This window comes from Lepidochelys olivacea (assembly GCF_965140295.1).
Source record: "Lepidochelys olivacea isolate rLepOli2 genome assembly, chromosome: 3".
NCBI classification, from domain to species: domain Eukaryota; kingdom Metazoa; phylum Chordata; order Testudines; family Cheloniidae; genus Lepidochelys; species Lepidochelys olivacea.
The window spans coordinates 48,257,494-48,276,562 of record NC_140413.1 but is presented as its reverse complement, the minus strand read 5'-3'; the positions used below and the strand labels follow the sequence as shown (position 1 = coordinate 48,276,562).

General features: G+C 41.6%; 1 protein-coding gene across 1 annotated transcript in view; it reads left to right on the top strand.

Annotated features, from left to right (window-relative positions):
* Nucleotides 1-19,069, top strand: part of DST (dystonin) — a 473,375-nt gene that overhangs the window by 163,590 nt on the left and 290,716 nt on the right. The window contains exon 5 of the mRNA XM_084622757.1: nucleotides 12,426-12,487. Within this exon, the coding sequence (XP_084478883.1) occupies nucleotides 12,426-12,487 (62 nt within the window). The remainder of the gene's footprint in view (nucleotides 1-12,425; nucleotides 12,488-19,069) is intronic.

Genomic DNA, 19,069 nt, shown 5'->3' with positions numbered 1-19,069 from the left:
GAGGCTCCCAGAGTCTGGGCTCCAGCCCAAGCCCGAACTTCTACACTGCAAGTTTTAGCCCTGCAGCCTGAGCCCTGTAAGCCTGAATTAGCTGACCCCATCCCAGTGTAGATGTACCCCATGTGTTTGTTAGCTTTCACCCTATAGTATATACAGTTTTGATGGTTTCTCTGGCTCAGAGGGAACTAGGGAAGAGGGACAGTAAGATCTTTCAAGGAACAATCTGAGGAACAGGCAAACTCAAGAAAAACTTGCGTGGAGGTTTGTGTTCTGTTGCTTTTGAAGCTAACAATGAAAGCAAACCCCAGGAAGGCAGTAAAGTTGAATCATCTCCAGTACCTGTACTGTGTTACTCAGTAGTATAAAGCTGTAGAATTTGTTTAGATTCACTAATAAAAGACAGGAGTCTATCAGGTAACACATAGATTCATGAGAATAATTTTCTTCTAAAAGTAATTTTCAGATACTTCCTCTCACACAATTTTGGGTATATATGATCATGGTTACACATAAAATGAAGTCCAGTGAGATGTGGCAGCGCATCTAACTACACAAGAATGCACTGGGAGCCACCCTTTAACACAGCAATGAAGAATCAATGCATACTTCAGTATTTAGAGACAATAAATGGCTAAGATGCCTCTTCTGGGAGGGTACATGCCAGATCTTGGCAATTGCCAAATATGCCCCATTTATGGTGGTAGCTGTTGGCTGTGGTACTTGAAAAGAAGAGAAGTCAAGAGGTTCAAGACTGCAATGTAAGAAATTCTCCTAACATTTATATATAAAGGGTGTATATTTCTGGTTTGAGAACAGTTCCATTAGTCTTCCCAGGTTTTGATGGGAGGTGTTCATATGTTGCATACATTTCCTTTATGTTATTACATTCACTGCCGTTTTAGACGTTTTGAGTAGCTTGAGGCTGTTTTCCAACTGGCCTACTGAGAGAAACAATTTGTGACACTTCTTTCTTTCTCTGAAAGGGTCCATTTCTATTTGTGTTCCGGTATAGTTATTGACACAATACTACGGGTGTGTATTGCACTTCGCAGAAAAATAAAAAGGCCAGGTCCCTGCCCCAAAGAATTTAAACTAGACATAAAAGAGGAAGAAATGGCAATCGAGAAAGGGTGAGGGGAAGTGTAATGGAGGAGGTTTATCTAACTGATATATAAATTTAAAATGTAAGTTAGATCACCTTTCTTTATTAAGAAATGTACCTAAATCAGGTGGTACATTTTCATATTCTGCCTGCTAGTTGTTAGCATTCATTTTTGCATGCACATCTGTGCTTAGTAAGGCAGCCCCTTTGCCTTCATGGGCTGTGTTTAGTCCTACATCTCTCCATGACTTTCGGATAGTTCCTCCTGGAGGTCTCATCTCTCTTCAAAATCAATATACATACCCTCAACATTAAAGTTCTTCCCATCACATAAACTCATCATCTTGTTGTCATCTCTGACACTTCACTTAGCCTCTGTCCCTCACATCCACACCATCACCTTCCTCCTTGCCCTATTTTTTCCTCTTCATTTTCCAAAATTTATTCCTTCCAGTCTGCCTCTAATGCAAAGACATTACTCCATATTCTGCTAATTTTCTGTTTGGCAAATGAGACCTTCTTCCCAACAGCCTTCTCCAGTTAATCCAAGTCTTTCTCCTCCATTCAGTCCTTGTAAAAAAGAAGTAATGAGGTGCAGTCTTCACTCTGTGCTGTGCTAACAATGTTGGAACATAAGGAAAAAACAAACAACCTTGTGAATTTCAACTTGATAAAGTGGGAGGTGGGGGGAGGAAAACAGGTGAAAGAGAAAAATGTGATTTTATTTCCTACCACATTTTTCTCTTTCACCTGTTTTCCTCCCCCCACCTCCCACTTTATTGAGTTGAAATTCACAAGGTTGTTTGTTTTTTGAAGTTCCAAGACCTCCTCTTGTACTGCAAGAACAGCAGAGTTTATAGTGTGTGTGTATATATATATATATATATATATATATATATAGAATACACCCGTGTTTGAAGAACCCGTCACAGAATAGAAAACTGGACTGTCAGATTGGATAATTACATGTTGTTTTTTGGAACATAACAAAAGGAACTGGCTGCTGATGTTCTTTAGAGGAGAATCCAGTCTTTCCTGACAAACATTGCATTTGTATAGACTTGTTTATTACTTTTGAATGACTAAGCTGTTGAATATTTTATAGAGGCTTATTTTCTTTAAAGAGAAAAACTAATTTGAAAGTGTCATGTGGTTCTGTGTTTTCCTATAACACTTCTCTCTAAAAATACTTCATTCCGTATAGCAAATGTTAATCCTACCTACATAGGGCACAGTCCTGCAGCCCTTACATGCGCAATGCTTCTTTCAGTTTTGATGAGGGCATTGGATGTGCAGGGATCACCACATCAGACCCCTAATTTATTTTCAGAAAATAGTTTTGAGCTTTTCCCACAAAATCTCCAGGGCACTGATAGTTTGTTAGGTGTGTGAATCCCAGTTTATTTCAGATTTTACTAGTGAGCAAGTATACAATATGGATTTTGATTGTTGCAAAAATATACAGGATTTGGTCCATATGTGAATTAGAATAACAGATAATATCTCAAAGCTGCATTGCACAGATATGTATTTATTTACTTTACCATTCAGTGGGTGTTTGAGTTTTAATTTGATTCAAGTTTGTCCAGTTTAGAATAGCAGATGGGAACTAATGTGATTCCAGGACTTCATAACTATGGTAAGTTCAATTGAATCACTGTTTCAGATAGGTGGTAAATTTCCAGTCCAAGGAGTTGACATACAAGACATGTAGAAAGACTGTACATAATAAAACTCATCCTAGAATTGAGAGTACTCAGCAAGGGATAATAGGCAGGGATAGTAGTGCCACCTATTAAGGTTTCCCAACATAAAACCCTGTGTTCAGTAGCTTATAAATATCCCTAACTTTAACTGGTCAAACTTTAACTGGCGCATAGGGTCGCAATGCCACTCCTTCCGATTTGGCATGCCCTCCACCCAGGGGCTTGGATCAATCCTGAATGGCACTGAGAACCAATGCCCAGAACGGGGAGCCAAGCCCAGCCCTTCAGGACAGGAGCCACTTCAACCAGGATGGGGGTTTTGTGGGACAAAGCAGGACAGTCCTGCAAAACTTGGAACTGTTGGACGGGAAGAAGGCAGTTGGTGGGGGGGGGGGGGGAGAAAGTGATGCTGGGACTGGTTGGGCAAAGAGCCTGGGGCTGGGAAGTCATGAGAAAATGCGGGGGGACTGGCAGGACCAGGATACAAGGACTAGAAACCATTGGGGCGGGGGGAAATGGAGGCAGGATCGTGGGGAGACAGATCTGACCAAGGAGTTGGTGTGCAGGGGAAGAACAGGGACTTACTGGGCAAAGAGACTGAGACGTGATCAGATAAGGGACCAGAACTAGGCCCCACAGTTCTCTATAACTTATCTGATCAGTCCCATCCAGCTTCCTCTTCCTGGTATGTTGGATGGCCATCTTGGCCAGCACCAGGAGGAAGTTGATGAGGCAGTCCCATGACTTCCTGGGGGCCATGGATGGGGTGTGCATAAATGAGGACATGGGGGAGAAGTGCAGCCAGAATCTCAGTAAGAGGTTCCGGAGGAAGGGAAGAGGGGCTGCAATCTGATGCACCCTATGTAGATGTGTACCAGGGTCTATTTCTCACTGCAGAAGGGACAGGTATCATGGGAGTTTATGAACCACGCCAGGTACATGCTCATGCTCACTGCTCCATGGAGGAGCCACCAACTAATATCCCTGGCAGGTTGTGGAACCAGGATGGAGTACAGACTAGCCCACAGGGGTTCCTCACCCTCTTTAGGTGACAGGAGGTCCTGCCACTTAGTGTTGGGGAAGGAACAATGGCAAGGAAGTGGATTGTATGAAGCACAAATATACAGATGCTCTCTAGGGTCATTTTGGAGGCAGACTGGATGGATGTCGCTCAGCCAACTCAGGCAAGTGCCAGATTATGAGCTCCAAGGATGGGGGTGGGTGAAGAGCCTCGTCCAACAGGACTCACTCATGGAAGGCAAGAGAAGTAAGAAGCAAGGCTGCCCTCACCTCCTGGAGCACATGACAGGTGACATGCAGGATAGGCAGCCCCATGCATTGGTCAAACGCAACAGGGTCCACCTAGTCCCTCCGATTGCGGTCAAAGAGGTCTCCAAGTCTGGTGGCACCAACCAGGACCATCCTCTAATACATCAAGGTTAAGGCCATTGAATGCTGCTATGGAGAATTGGATTCTACCCCGGTTCTGCCATGGAGTTCCTGAGTAATGCTAATCAAATCACTTAAACCAAACTTTTCACAGGTGGTCACTAATTTTGTGTTCCTCATTTTCTGGTGCCCAGGTTGATACTCTGAGGTCTGATTTGAAGAACTGCTGAGCATTCACAGCTGCTGTTGAAGTCAATGAGAGCTGTGCTTTGAAAGTATAAATTGATAAATAATGAGAAATATTCAGAAATATCAGGTGGTAGGTATCTCAAATTGGGCACCCCAAAAGAGTGGATACTTTTGACTGTAATCTCTTTGTACTTTAGCTCCCTACCTGTAAAACTGGGTAACAATACCTCCTCACCACTCAGGAGTGTTGTGAAGATAAATTAATGTTTGTGAAGCATTCAGATACTACAGTGATGAGCACCCTAGAAAAATCTATGCGGAAATTAATAATTCTGTCTTCAGAGCAGAGCCCTGAACGAGGCAGGGGGTCCTATGCCCCTTGCACAGGCAATGTTAATTCTGGAATTTCCTAGCTTCTGAGTGCTTGAATTTGCAACGTTAATAATGTTCTTTTAATATTTTTGTGTATCTATGTGTATATATATGTAATTAGAAATTAAGGTTGTATATGCAGAAAAAATGGGTGATGTCATACACAAGTAAGGGAGAAAGGGGAATCAGAGCTCTTTACATCACTTGGATGAATGCAGAAGCTCCTGTTCTCAATCTGAGCATTCTTACAGGTGAGAAGAAATCCGTACAGCAGCAGAATGGTTGTCACGGAAGTGATTGGGTTTTGTTTGCAGATCTGTGACTGGTGGGGGTACACTGACTTTCAATCTCTCTTCATCAGTAGAATGAAGAAAGAGGTAGAGAAAGTCTTTAGTCAGTGTTGAAAAATAGAGATTAGGGGCACTTTTTAGCTATGCCTTTCTCACTTCCTAATTACAAAGTCTCTAGAAAATCTAAGACTGATCATACTTATTTACCCTGATCAGACCTGGTTCACAAACCCTCTGTCCAACTCTTTCAAGCTGTTGTCCAGGTTGCCTCAGATTCTGGGTCAGTTTGTTATTTGGCCTATCATTAAAAGCTCAGTGGATAAATTATCACAGCCTGCCAGAAAGCTTGGCCCGGCATGCTGAATATGTTATATCTTAAGAAAAGCTACCTCCTGGATTAACTCAGAATCTTCCTCTGAGAGGGAAATTTGGTCTTTTTCTATAGCAGACCCTATGGGTCTCATTGTGGATGCATTCTTGGATGTGACTGGGAAAGAGTACAGAGTGCTGTGATATTTTATGCCTTGCCAATTAGTTCGGTTCTGCAGCTCTCCCACCGTGTTTCTCATACAGAATATTAATTTAGGGTCAGATACTTGATTTCTGGTAAGCCCTTTACACTACTGCCTTGTCTTAACACATAGCGGAATCCTCAGCTGTTTCTCCCTATGCTGGCATCAGGGATATTCTGGGAAGTGTCAGGTGGGGGTGATCCTTGCTTGTGGGATAGCTTCTTGGGAAGTTGTTCTAACTTTCAGCAGTGGCTGTTTAAGTTCTAGGCCGCTCCCGTGACAGTTGGAATGGAGCAGAGAGATGGCAGAAAGCTGCACTGGTGTACCTGGGGATAGAGTCATAGAATCATAGGATTGGGAAAGATTTCGAGAGGTCATCTAGTCCAGTCCCCTGCACTCATGGCAGGACTAAGTATTCTCTAGACCATCTCTGACAGATATTTGACTAACATGCTCTTAAAAATCTCCAATGATGGAGATTCCACAACCTCCCTAGGCTATTTATTCCAGTGGTTAACCACCCTGACTGGATATTTTTCCTAATGTCCAACCTAAACTGCCCTTGCTGCAATTTAAGCCCACTGCTTCTTGTCCTGTCCTCAGAGGTTAATGAGAACAATTTTTCTCCCTCCTCCTCAGAACAATTTTTTATGTACTCGAAAACTGTTATCATGTCCCCTCTCAACCTTCTCTTCTCCAGACTAAACAAACCCACATTTTTCAATCTTCCTTTATAGATCATGTTTTCTAGACCTTTAATAATTTTTGTTGCTCTTCTCTGGACTTACTCCAGTTTGTCCACATCTTTCCTGAAATGTGGTGCCCAGAAGTGGACACAATACTTGAGCTGAACCCTTATGAGAGTGGAATAGAGCAGAAGAATTACTTCTTGTGTCTGGCTTACAACACTCCGGCTAATACACCCCAGAATGATGTTTACTTTTTTTGCAACAGTGTTACACAGTTGACTCATATTTAGCTTGTGATCCACTATGACCCCCACATCCCTTTCTGCAGTACGCCTTCCTAGGCAGTCATTTCCCATTTTGTATGTGTGCAACTAATTGTTCCTTCCTAAGTGGAGTACTTTGCATTTGTCCTCATTGAATTTCATCCTGTTTACTTCAGACCATTTCTCCAGTTTGTCCAGATCATTTTGAATTTGAGTCCTATCCTCCAAAGCACTTGCAACCCTTTCCAGCTTGGTATCATCTGCAAACTTTATAAGTGTACTCTCTGTGCCATTATCTAAATCATTGATGAAGGTATTGAACAGAACCAGACCCAGAACTGATCCCTGCAGGACCCCACTTCATATGCCCTTCCAGCTTGATTAAGAACCACTGATAACTACTCTCTCAGAATGCTTTTCCAACCAGTTTTGCACCCTCCTTATTGTAGCTCCATCTAGGTTCTGTTTCCCTAGTTTGTTTATGAACAAACTAAGGGATCTGGCCCTTTGAGTTTATCTGCATTGATTAGTGGATTTGATGATCAGATGCATCTTAACTGCAAAATCTGTGGTTTTTACAGATCTCCTGATGTGAAATCTATGCAAAATGCTAGTATATTGTAGCTTGGGATAGTTAAGGTGGATGTTGGATGGATCATTCTATAGAAATTTTTCCTGGAATTTGTGGAGAGAGAAACTGAGGAGCCTTTCAGGCATAGAAACTCATCCGGTGCTGTGGATCTATATGCCTGGTTATTGGGGGGACACGGAAAAGTCTGTCCACTAGAACTGGTGAATTTGTAGAAACTCAGTTTAATTTAATGAATTATTATTTATTTATCTATATTATAGTAGTTTCCACAAGTGGCTAGGTACTGTTCATATGTACAGGAAGACACAGACCCTGCTTTGAAGAGCTTGCAAACTGAACTCTCATTTGTAATTACAAATTTAAAGTTAAAATAAGAAAAATATATTTAATGTAATATATTTAATTTTCTTATGAATGAAATTCATAGGGCTAGTATTCTGCCTGCTCTAACAGCAGTCAGGACGGATGTTTGCTATGTTTGTTTAAAAAAGGGGAGTTGCTATGTTTCCGTCTGCCAGGAGTAGCTTCAGTCGTCGCTCTGACTTCTCTTTCCTGCAAAGAAAATACAGAAACCCTTTGACGTTTGAAAGTGAAGTTTCAGGAACTTATCTGCAAGTTTTCCTAAAGAATGATGGGACAGCTCTTTAAACATGGGGAGGAATGGAATACAAAACTGTTGGAACTAATGTGCTGTATGGGTTAGTAGTACAGTATATATGATGGTTTGCATTTTCCAGACTTATAGTACTATGTTTGCTTTGGAAAGGAAAGTTATAAGACCTGCATTAGGTAGCATAGCAGAGCTGTTACACTCTGCAAAATTTATCAGAAATCATGAAAGAGCAAGTGCTATCACTCTTTAGAGACTTTCATACAGCAGGTTTAATTTCATTTCTGAATTTTATATTTGTACCACAGTGTTTAAAGTTGTCATAGTCTTTAATCATTGCATACAGTATGCCTAGTTTGCTATGTTTTGTTTTGAGATCAGGTAAGTTAAATGCATTTCTGAAGAGGTTGGCCTTTACCAAAGCTAAATTACAGTTGTTTGCCTCTATCTTTTTCATGTCTTTAACAGCTGACAGTTTTCTATCACACCACATTTTTGTGTTCATCATAGCTGAATTGACAATGCATTGGTACACAAAATTGTCCCTTAATTAAACAGTTTCCTAAGGAGTATATATTATAGGCAGCAGTCTTTTACATGTTTTAATATTTAAAATAGACTTAAAATTAACAGGCAGTACAGATTGTAACAAGGAACAAAGTACTTTTTTTTGTCATATTGTTGTGATGGTAGCATTGTCCTAAAATACAAACTTTTGTTGTAGTCATAACTGGTTCATGCAAACCAAAACAAAGACACGTCTTTAACCTGGGAGCTGGAATATTAAATCGTGTAATCTGGACAACTCATGTTAATTTTAAATAGCTATCCATAACAAAATAGTTAAAACTGTTAATATTTCTGATTTTGTATCATTTCTGAGTCATGCAGTTTTTTATACTCTACATTTACCAAACCAGGGCTTCTTGCTTATTATGGTAAATTACTGACACCAGGAATGCTGAATCGCTAAATGAAGGTTATAAAAAAACTTTATATGTGGGAAAGAGACCAATTAATTTGCCAAGGTTTTTCCCTCAAATACTGTGTGTTGTGCTCCTTACTTTCGTCACACATCTTGGGGGCCCGTGTTGTGTGCACATCAGGGTCTGGAAAGCTTGAGAGCTTTGTATGAACTTTACCTATATACCATATATCCACATTACATTTCAATCCCCACCATAATCACCTACATTTAACAGTGTCTGTTTCAACACTCAGAATGTTTCATTCTCTGGGTTGCTGTTGTCCAAGTGGAATGCTTTGTTTTCAGATGTTACTTAAGTGCTTATATGTCAGTTCTGGTGCCTTAGACTGTCAGAATCATAAAGACTCTCATTAGCCCTCTTGGTCATGACAGTGGCTGAGGAACAAACCGTGCTCTGATATCGGCCTCTCTGCTTCACACCCTCAAACACACTATGAATGGTCCCAAATCAGTGAATAAGCGGCAGTTCCATTGTACAGGGGGCTCAAGGGAGAGAATCTCTGAAGCTTGCACAGGTGGTATGCATTCCTGTCCACCATGAAGCTCCTGCTTCATGGGACCCCCCCTGCTGTGTTGGATTGTGGATGGGGCTGATGGATCCACCCTGAACAGATCTATTGGCCATTGACCTCACATTATGGCTGTGAAGGATACATTCGCTCTGAGGCTAGACTAGTGGTTGCAGGACAGCTCTACAGTCTTTGGTATGTGGAGAAGGATTTCTTCATCCCGCTTACTGCCAAGACACCCAACTCCTGGGTGGGCCCTCTCATTAGGCAAGACATTATGAGCAGCATTTGCTGTAATGAATAAGAACATTTGCTATGTACATAGCGCCTTTCACGTGAAGATCCCAAAATGCTTTATAAAGGTGGCTAAGTATTATGATTCCTGGTATAACCTGACCCTGATGCACACACAGGAAAATGACTTTCTGAAAATCACGTTATCGGTAAGAAGTAGAATTCAGGTCTCCTAATTTCCAGACAGGATTCACTTTCCCTAGACTAGAAGATAACAGAGGTGATAATTTACAAGTCAAGGTCTGAGCTGTGGTGAAACTAAACATATCTGATTCCTTGTTTTTCAGTTCTATAGTTTATTATTTTCAGGGTAAAAAGAGAGAGATCCTGCTGTACATATACATTTTATTTCCTTCTAAGCACAATATACAGATCATCATCAGTGTATACATTGGTTATGCTTGTTATTTATTAATATGTGGCTTTCTTTTCAGAGTTGCTGAGCACCCACAAATCCCACTGATGTCAATGGGAACTAAAGGTGCCCAGCTCCTTTGAAAATCAAGCCAATGATCTAAAATCTCAGATCACGTAATTAAAATTAAGTCAGCTCTGCATATTGTTTTATGGCCAGTTGAAGTCAGTGTAGATTTACACTAGCAAAGGTAAAATCAGATCATGTCAGGCTCTGAATAGGATATGGCGTAGAGCCAATTTACACTAAGGGAAAGTCCAGCTGGAGCATATCTTCTGTGCAGCCTGCTCTCCCATGGTAGGCCAGCTCCAGTGATTGGTGCATGAGAAGTCAGCTTCACTACTTCACCCACCTTTTGCAAGAGGAAAGCCACCGCCCAAAAGTTATAACAAGGGTAACAACTGTGTCCTTACCTTATTCACGGGCTGAAAAAAGAGGTAGTGGCTCCTGGCACCCGCCTCCATTTTGCAGGCCTGCTCAGGCCAGAATAGTGTTGTCTAGTGATTACACAGTATGTTTGAGTCTGCAGTTCATATTAGATTTCTGCTTGGATTTTAGTTCTATTTTGTATTGGTCGGTAAAGTCAGTGATTGAGGTGGGAAACCTTATCTTGCTCTTTGTGCATAGATGTAGGAAATCTGTTCTGATCAGTGATGTGAAAGGGAGCAAACATTAAAGTGAGATTTGAACAGTTTGTTTTTGCTATCTATCTTTTTAGGAACCCCCCTCACCAACCACATACCTCTTTTCCTTTGTAGCTGTCAAGGTTCCTCCCCCACTCTGAACTCTAGGGTACAGATGTGGGGACCTGCATGAAAAAAACCTCCTAAGCTTATCTTTACCAGCTTAGGTCAAAACTTCCCCAAGGTACAAAATATTCCCCCCGTTGTCCTTGGACTGGCCGCTACCACCACCAAACTAATACTGGTTACTGGGGAAGAGCTGTTTGGACGCGTCCTTCCCCCCAAAATACTTCCCAAAACCTTGCACCCCACTTCCTGGACAAGGTTTGGTAAAAAGCCTCACCAATTTGCCTAGGTGACTACAGACCCAGACCCTTGGATCTTAAGAACAATGAACAATCCTCCCAACACTTGCACCCCCCCTTTCCTGGGAAATGTTGGATAAAAAGCCTCACCAATTTGCATAGGTGACCACAGACCCAAACCCTTGGATCTGAGAACAATGAAAAAGCATTCAGTTTTTTACAAGAAGACTTTTAATAAAAAAATAGAAGTAAATAGAAATAAAGAAATCCCCCCTGTAAAATCAGGATGGTAGATATCTTACAGGGTAATTAGATTCAAAAGCATAGAGAACCCCTCTAGGCAAAACCTTAAGTTACAAAAAAGATACACAGACAGAAATAGTTATTCTATTCAGCACAATTCTTTTCTCAGCCATTTAAAGAAATCATAATCTAACACATACCTAGCTAGATTACTTACTAAAAGTTCTAAGACTCCATTCCTGTTCTGTCCCTGGCAAGAGCAGCATACAGACAGACCCAGACCCTTTGTTTCTCTCCCTCCTCCCAGCTTTTGAAAGTATCTTGTCTCCTCATTGGTCATTTTGGTCAGGTGCCAGCGAGGTTACCTTTAGCTTCTTAACCCTTTACAGGTGAGAGGAGCTTTCCCCTGGCCAGGAGGGATTTCAAAGGGGTTTACCCTTCCCTTTATATTTATGACAGTAGCCCAAAATGAAAGATCCTGATTCTTTAATGTGACCATTTGGAGTGCCTGTTCATGCTTTCCATCTGTAGATGGGATAAAATCTTACTGTTTTATTCTGTTGCTTCTGTCCTGTTGCCTCAGTCTTTTGGGGAAATCTGCTAATACTAACAGCTCCCACCTAAGAAAGTACTGGCAGCTGGAGCATCATGCTAGTGTAGTGAAATCCATGCCTGCATTTAGGGATGGAAGAATTCAAGACTATACAACCTTTAAATGAAAGCGCCTCACACCCCTGCATATTGGAACAGGAGGGTCCCATGATCAAAAAGTATTTTGTTGTCAAATAACTACTCAGTAGTCTTTCTGTTGGTAAATGGTTTAATGATTAATTAGATTTTACAGGACCTACCGCAAGTGGTCATGACTCTTAAGTGCACCTCAATCCCTTTAGTGGAACCTTGAGAAGGGAAGGCCAAAGTCTTTGTTCTGGGGAGTGATCTTCCTGATAATATTACTAAGAACAGAAGGAGACATGCTGATTTTACTGTAGAGGAGACCTGATATTTTGCATACAAAAAGCTTTAACTTGACTTGGCCTAACCAAATATTTTGTATTAAAATGAGATATTGTAAGAACATTTGTACACAAAAATACTGCTGTTATATATAGTGCCACTTAAATTAGTTCATGTATCTGTCTCAAAGATTGTTTCTCTGTTCTAACATTACTGGAGTGTTTATTTATAAATATTAATAAAATCAGCCATGCGGAACCTTTTGCAGTGCTATGTTATTTTAATGAAAACTCTTTTTTTCCTTTTTCCTTCCCCAGATGAACGGGACAAAGTACAAAAGAAAACCTTCACAAAATGGATAAATCAACACCTCATGAAGGTCAGTTTATGTTTCTGTCATACCAGTGACATGGAATATTACCTTGGGTGAATGTGGGTTTTACTAAACATTTGAAATGAGACCGCAGCAGTGTTGCTGTGGAATAAATAACTTGAGAGAGGAAGATTCCGAGGTTTTGGGGGGTAATAGAGAAAATGAAGTATCACTGTTGTTAACTTTTTTGGTCCTAGCAAATGCATTTGCCCTAAGTGCTAGAGAATCTCAGATGGCAGGGTGATTTATTTGAGTGTCTATGTATGAAATTAAAATGATTCAGTTTTGTTTGGAGAAGGAACTAAATTGGTTAATTTGTGAGGAGGGAAGTGACCTTGAACTTTATGAATTCGGACCACTCGAGGGGCATCAATGTGCTGTTCACTAGAAATAAATGCTTTCTAAAGATTAAAATATTTTTCCAGCAGCTTTCTTGTGGATGGCAGTGAACTTAGCCCCAGGGATAGCACATATCATTTTAGCAACATGTGCAGCTTTTAGTCAACGGAGAGTTGAAGGCTGTGAGTTCACCTTCACAGTGTTGCCCTTTAGCTCTAAATTCAATCCGCTGTTTCATTGCCAACCGTCTAGCCCAGACATTTCTTTGGAGGAACAGATTGTGTGGTTGTTTCATGTAACTTTTTTTGCTTTTAGTGTATGGCAAAGGTTGAATTCATGTGTGAGTCACATTAAATTAAAATGCGTCTGCAAACTGTCAGAACTAAGGTTTAATTAGTGTAATATTGAAACACCATTGCAAATGTTTGCTTATGTTCACATTTTGTGAAATATGTCGTCTAAATTTTTCTGGCTTATTTAATCATTTTGTCATCTCTCTTTGCTGTGGCTGCACTGAGGGTACTGGTGGAGTATTCGACACTTTCTGCCACAGAATTGGAAGTGTGTTACCAATCTTTGCAATCGATGCCCTTTACATTTTTTCACTTGGGCTCCCCGAGTTTTTAGAAGATGTAACTGAAACCAGACCTGCTGGTGAATCTGAACACGTGAAACTCTGAATCCTAATCGAGATCTGTTTTTTGTATCTTCTAAAAAAATTGAAAAGGAGGACTTGTGGCACCTTAGAGACTAACCAATTTATTAGAGCATAAGCTTTCGTGAGCTACAGCTCACTTCCTCAGATGCATATCGTGGAAACTGCAGCAGGCTTTATATATACACAGAGAATATGAAACAATACATATAAAGCCTGCTGCAGTTTCCACGATATGCATCTGAGGAAGTGAGCTGTAGCTCACGAAAGCTTATGCTCTAATAAATTGGTTAGTCTCTAAGGTGCCACAAGTCCTCCTTTTCTTTTTGCGAATACAGACTAACACGGCTGCTACTCTGAAACCTAAAAAAATTGAGCCACACAACCTCCCATTAAGTGAGCAACCTGGCAACTCAGTAGAGCCCAGACATCCACAATGAAATCTGATCAAAATCCTGTGGAACCCAATCTTTCCTTCAAAGCAGATTTTTCTTCTAAGCTGTTCCGTAAGTCCTTCCTGGCACCATGACTCCCTCAGGAGCTGTTCTGTCATTAGCTTCCCCATTGCAGCTGTGCACTACCTCTTCCTGAGTAGGGTGGGATAGAAGTCATGAAGGCTGGTCATGCCAACAGTATATTGCGGCTGGATGGCCTCTTGTAGATGTGCTAGACTCCGAGGAAACATGCTCCGGATAGCAGCTGCTTCACGGCTCCCCATTCACTCTGACACCTCAACCCCACAAATCCCCAAATGAGCATGTGTCCCTGCAGAGGGACTTCTGCCAGCTAATGAGAAGGGGCAGCATGCTGCAGAGTGGCTACTCCCCCTTTTGTGATGTTATTGTGTATGTGAATGTATAAGAATTGCCCATTGTCCCAGGGTCTCGGCAACCCCAACATACATTAGTAACAGACTGCCAACCATTGGCAGCAAAAAGGCAATTCTCAGATTAACTGCCATTCATTTGTCCTTACAATTTTAGATAATTGCTGCCTTGTTTCAGAGGCTGTTAATCTTTTTTTATACTAGAGATGCATTTTAAAGATATGGTTTTAATTTTGTGTGTGGGGTGGGGGAGGAGAGAGTTTGTATCTGGGGTCTCTTCAAGAGTGTCCTTTAATACAAAACTTAAAGTAATCTCTGTTTGTATTTACAATATCTAGTAAACAAATGTTTATCAGAAATTGTAATTAAATACATCCTACTATATCATTCTCTTTAAATGGGCCTTAAAGTTTAAGACCTCAAATTTGGAGTTTGTAAACATAAAATTTAAATAAATAAGGTTTTAGTCTAAGCTAATAAGGCTAGAAATAGTGGAAACAGTTTTTCTTTCTTTAGCTGAACATTCACTTGCAGAGCTGTTACCGTTGTAGTACTTTTATGGGAAGAATAATGACTTGGAGATTTATAAACTACCTCTTGGAAAGATAAATTTGAAGTGATTTAGGCCCTGCTTCTGCAAAGGGATATGAATAAGCAGACCCAATTAGTCCAATTGAGAGCCTTTGCGAGGTCAGTGGCCTTGCAAACACTTCTGCAGGTGACAAACTGTATGCATGTGTGATTACAGCAAAAGACGCTTAATATACATAAATACAATATTTGCCTATATATTTTCTGTTCACCTGAACTTTCTGACATCATCTCCTTCATAACTCAGGTGATATATTGATCAAATTTATCAAAGTTCTGTTTTTACTCCAGTATTTCTAAAGGCAAGTGCTTGCATGCAGATATAAAAATAAAGAGTGACATAAAACATTCTCTTAGGACAGCACAGATCCAAGAACATGTTAAGGAAATCTTGTGTGTGAAGGAAAAACAGCTCAATGTACTGGCAGCGTACGTGGATGTACCTTGAGTGAAATCATAGAATCATGGTGAAGAAATGTTGCCTCACTAGTCTTAGAATCAGAGAATCTCCGGGTTGGAAGGGACCCCAGAAGGTCATCTAGTCCCACCCCCTGCTCAAAGCGGGACCCATCCCCAATTACATCACCCCAGCCAGGGCTTTGTCAAGCCTGACCTTAAACACCTCTAAGGAAGGAGATTCCACCACGTCCCTAGGTAACGCATTCCAGTGCTTCACCACCCTCTTAGTAAAAAAGTTTTTCCTAATATCCAACCTAAACCTCCCCCACTGCAACTTGAGACCATTACTCCTCGTTCTGTCATCTGCTACCATTGAGAACAGTCTAGAGCCATCCTCTTTGGAACCCCCTTTCAGGTAGTTGAAAGCAGCTATCAAATCCCCCCCTTATTCTTCTCTTCTGCAGGCTAAACAATCCCAGTTCCCTCAGCCTCTCCTCATAAGTCATGTGTTCCAGTCCCCTAACCATTTTGGTTGCCCTCCGCTGGACGCACTTCAATTTTTCCACATCCTTCTTGTAGTGTGGGGCCCCAAAGTGAACACAGTACTCTAGATGAGGCCTCACCAATGCTGAATAGAGGGGAATGATCACGTCCCTTGATCTGCTGGCAGTACTCCTACTTATATAGCCCAAAATGCCGTTAGCCTTCTTGGCAACAAGGGCACAAGTCAAGAGAGCTGTACCTGCTTATGCATTATGGGCGAGTTTGACCCATAGTTTCTAGCTTTGTTATCCTGGATTCAGTACAACATACTTGCATATATACCTTCCATAATCTGTTGCAGAAGGTAGCTATATACTTTATCTATTGCCATATCTGGCCCCTAATTCAAACTGAAAAGAAAAGATGAAGAGAGGCCAAGAGAAGCATTTGAATGTGATAGTGGTATGGAATCCTGACGATAAGTGAGGGGATTTGCCACACCTTTCTTCATCTCCTCCTTTCCCCTTCTTCTTGCTGCTTCCTTTCTTCCTTCTTTTCCCTTCTCCTCTGCTCACTTATTGCTATGCTATCCTCCTCCTCCTTTCTCCCCAGGAGAAATTAACCAGAATGTCCTTAGTGGAATGTCACACTTTTACCTGCTCAGTGTACATCCCAAACAGATTCACTAAGAGTAAGTCAAAAGTGTGATCCTCACACTAGCATCAAAATCCTGTTATCAGTCATCCAATGGAAATCCCTTAACATTTGGTAGGCCTCTAAGGAGAGGGTGGGAATCACTGTCCCTTTAATTATGTCCAGGTATGTAAAATCTTGGCACTTAGGCCTGGATTCAAAACACCTACGGACACGCTGAACTTTAAGTCTGAGGGCTTGTCCACATGGAGGCTTAAGGCAGGTCTACACTATTGCTTAAATCAATCTAACGTACATTGCTCAGGTGTGTGAAAAAGACACCCCCATGAGCGACGCAAGTTACAGCGGCCTAAGCACTGTCCACACCAGTGCTATGTTGGCAGGAGACACTACGTTGGCAGAGCTGCATCAGTCTTCACCAGACACACACACATCGGTGCAGCTGCGCCAATGTAGCACTTCTAGTGTAGACCTGCCAATTAGTGTGTGGCAAGCTAGGATGTGAATGTAAAGTGCCGTAGCTTGCCACACAGCAGCAGCGTCCACATGGTGACTTACTGCTTGGTGTGCTAGTCAGCTGTAAATATACCCCCAGGCTTGCTCTGTACTGTCTCCATATGGACACGTTCTGAGAGTAATCCCATCCCTATTCAGCAGAAAACCTAGGCATGTGCTTAAAATTAAGCATGTGGTTAAATGCTTTGCTGAGCTAGGGACATAGTTATTACCAAGGTAGGCACCTTAGAAATTCCTGAGATAGTTTAGATTTAGGCTCCTAAATAAAATAATTATATTAATTGCAAATGTAAAGTAAACTTTTCAGAACATTGACATATTTCACAGTTGCTAGAGCCAAAGGGATCGCCATACAGTATTTTGTAATGCTGACATTCCTTTCGTTTCAGTTCATTATCAATCTGATAGAGGTGATTAGAATACTGTTTAAAAACTAATGGTGGAGCTTTGTTTAAATATTATTTTTTAAACTGTTGACGTACATTCTGAAGAAGTGAAGACTTGGACTTTATACTCAACTAATACCATGGAATATATTTCTTTAACAAAACTCACATTATTTGTTAGTTGTTCAGAGGAGTATTCATTTTATCATAAAATCATAGAATCATAGAATATCAGGGTTGGAAGGGACCTCAGGAGGTCATCTAGTCCAACCCCCTGCTCAAAGCAGGACCAATCCCCAATTAAATCATCCCAGCCAGGGCTTTGTCAAGCCTGACCTTAAAAACTTCTAAGGAAGGAGATTCTACCACCTCCCTAGGTAACGAATTCCAGTGTCTCACCACCCTCCTAGTGAAAAAGATTTTCCTAATATCCAACCTAAACCTCCCCCACTGCAACTTGAGACCATTACTCCTTGTCCTGTCCTCTTCCACCACTGAGAATAGTCTAGAACCATCCTCTCTGGAACTACCTCTCAGGTAGTTGAAAGCAGCTATCAAATCCCCCCTCATTCTTCTCTTCCGCAGACTAAACAATCCCACTTCCCTCAGCCTCTCCTCATAAGTCATGTGTTCCAGACCCCTAATCATTTTTGTTGCCCTTCGCTGGACTCTCTCCAATTTTTCCACATCCTTCTTGTAGTGTGGGGCCCCAAACTGGACACACTACTCCAGATGAGGCCTCACCAATGTCGAATAGAGGGGGACGATCACATGCCTCGATCTGCTCGCTATGCCCCTACTTATACATCCCAAAATGCCTTTGGCCTTCTTGACAACAAGGGCACACTGCTGACTCATATCCAGCTTCTCGTCCACTGTCACCCCTAGGTCCTTTTCTGCAGAACTGCTGCCTAGCCATTCGGTCCCTAGTCTGTAGCTGTGCATAGGGTTCTTCCATCCTAAGTGCAGGACCCTGCACGTATCCTTATTGAACCTCATCAGATTTCTTTTGGCCCAATCCTCCAATTTGTCTAGGTCCCTCTGTATCCTATCCCTGCCCTCCAGCATATCTACCACTCCTCCCAGTTTAGTATCATCTGCAAATTTTCTGAGAGTGCAATCCACACCATCCTCCAGATCATTTATGAAGATATTGAACAAAACCGGCCCCAGGACCGACCCCTGGGGCACTGCACTTGACACCGGCTGCCAACTAGACATGGAGCCATTGATCACTACCCGTTGAGCCCAACAATCTAGCCAACTTTCTACCCACCTTATAGTGCATTCATCCAGCCCATACTTCTTTAACTTGCTGACAAAAATACTGTGGGAGACCGTGTCAAAAGCTTTGCTAAAGTCAAGAAACAATACATCCACTGCTTTCCCTTCATCCACAGAACAAGTAATCTCATCATAGAAGGCAATTAGATTAGTCAGGCATGACCTTCCCTTGGTGAATCCATGCTGACTGTTCCTGATCACTTTCATCTCATGTAAGTGCTTCAGAATTGATTCTTTGAGGACCTGCTGCATGATTTTTCCAGGGACTGAGGTGAGGCTGACTGGCCTGTAGTTCCCAGGATCCTCTTTCTTCCCCTTTTTAAAGATTGGCACTACATTAGCCTTTTTCCAGTCATCCGGGACTTCCCCCGTTCGCCACGAGTTTTCAAAGATAATGGCCAATGGCTCTGCAATCACAGCCGCCAATTCCTTTGCACTCTCGGATGCAACTTGTC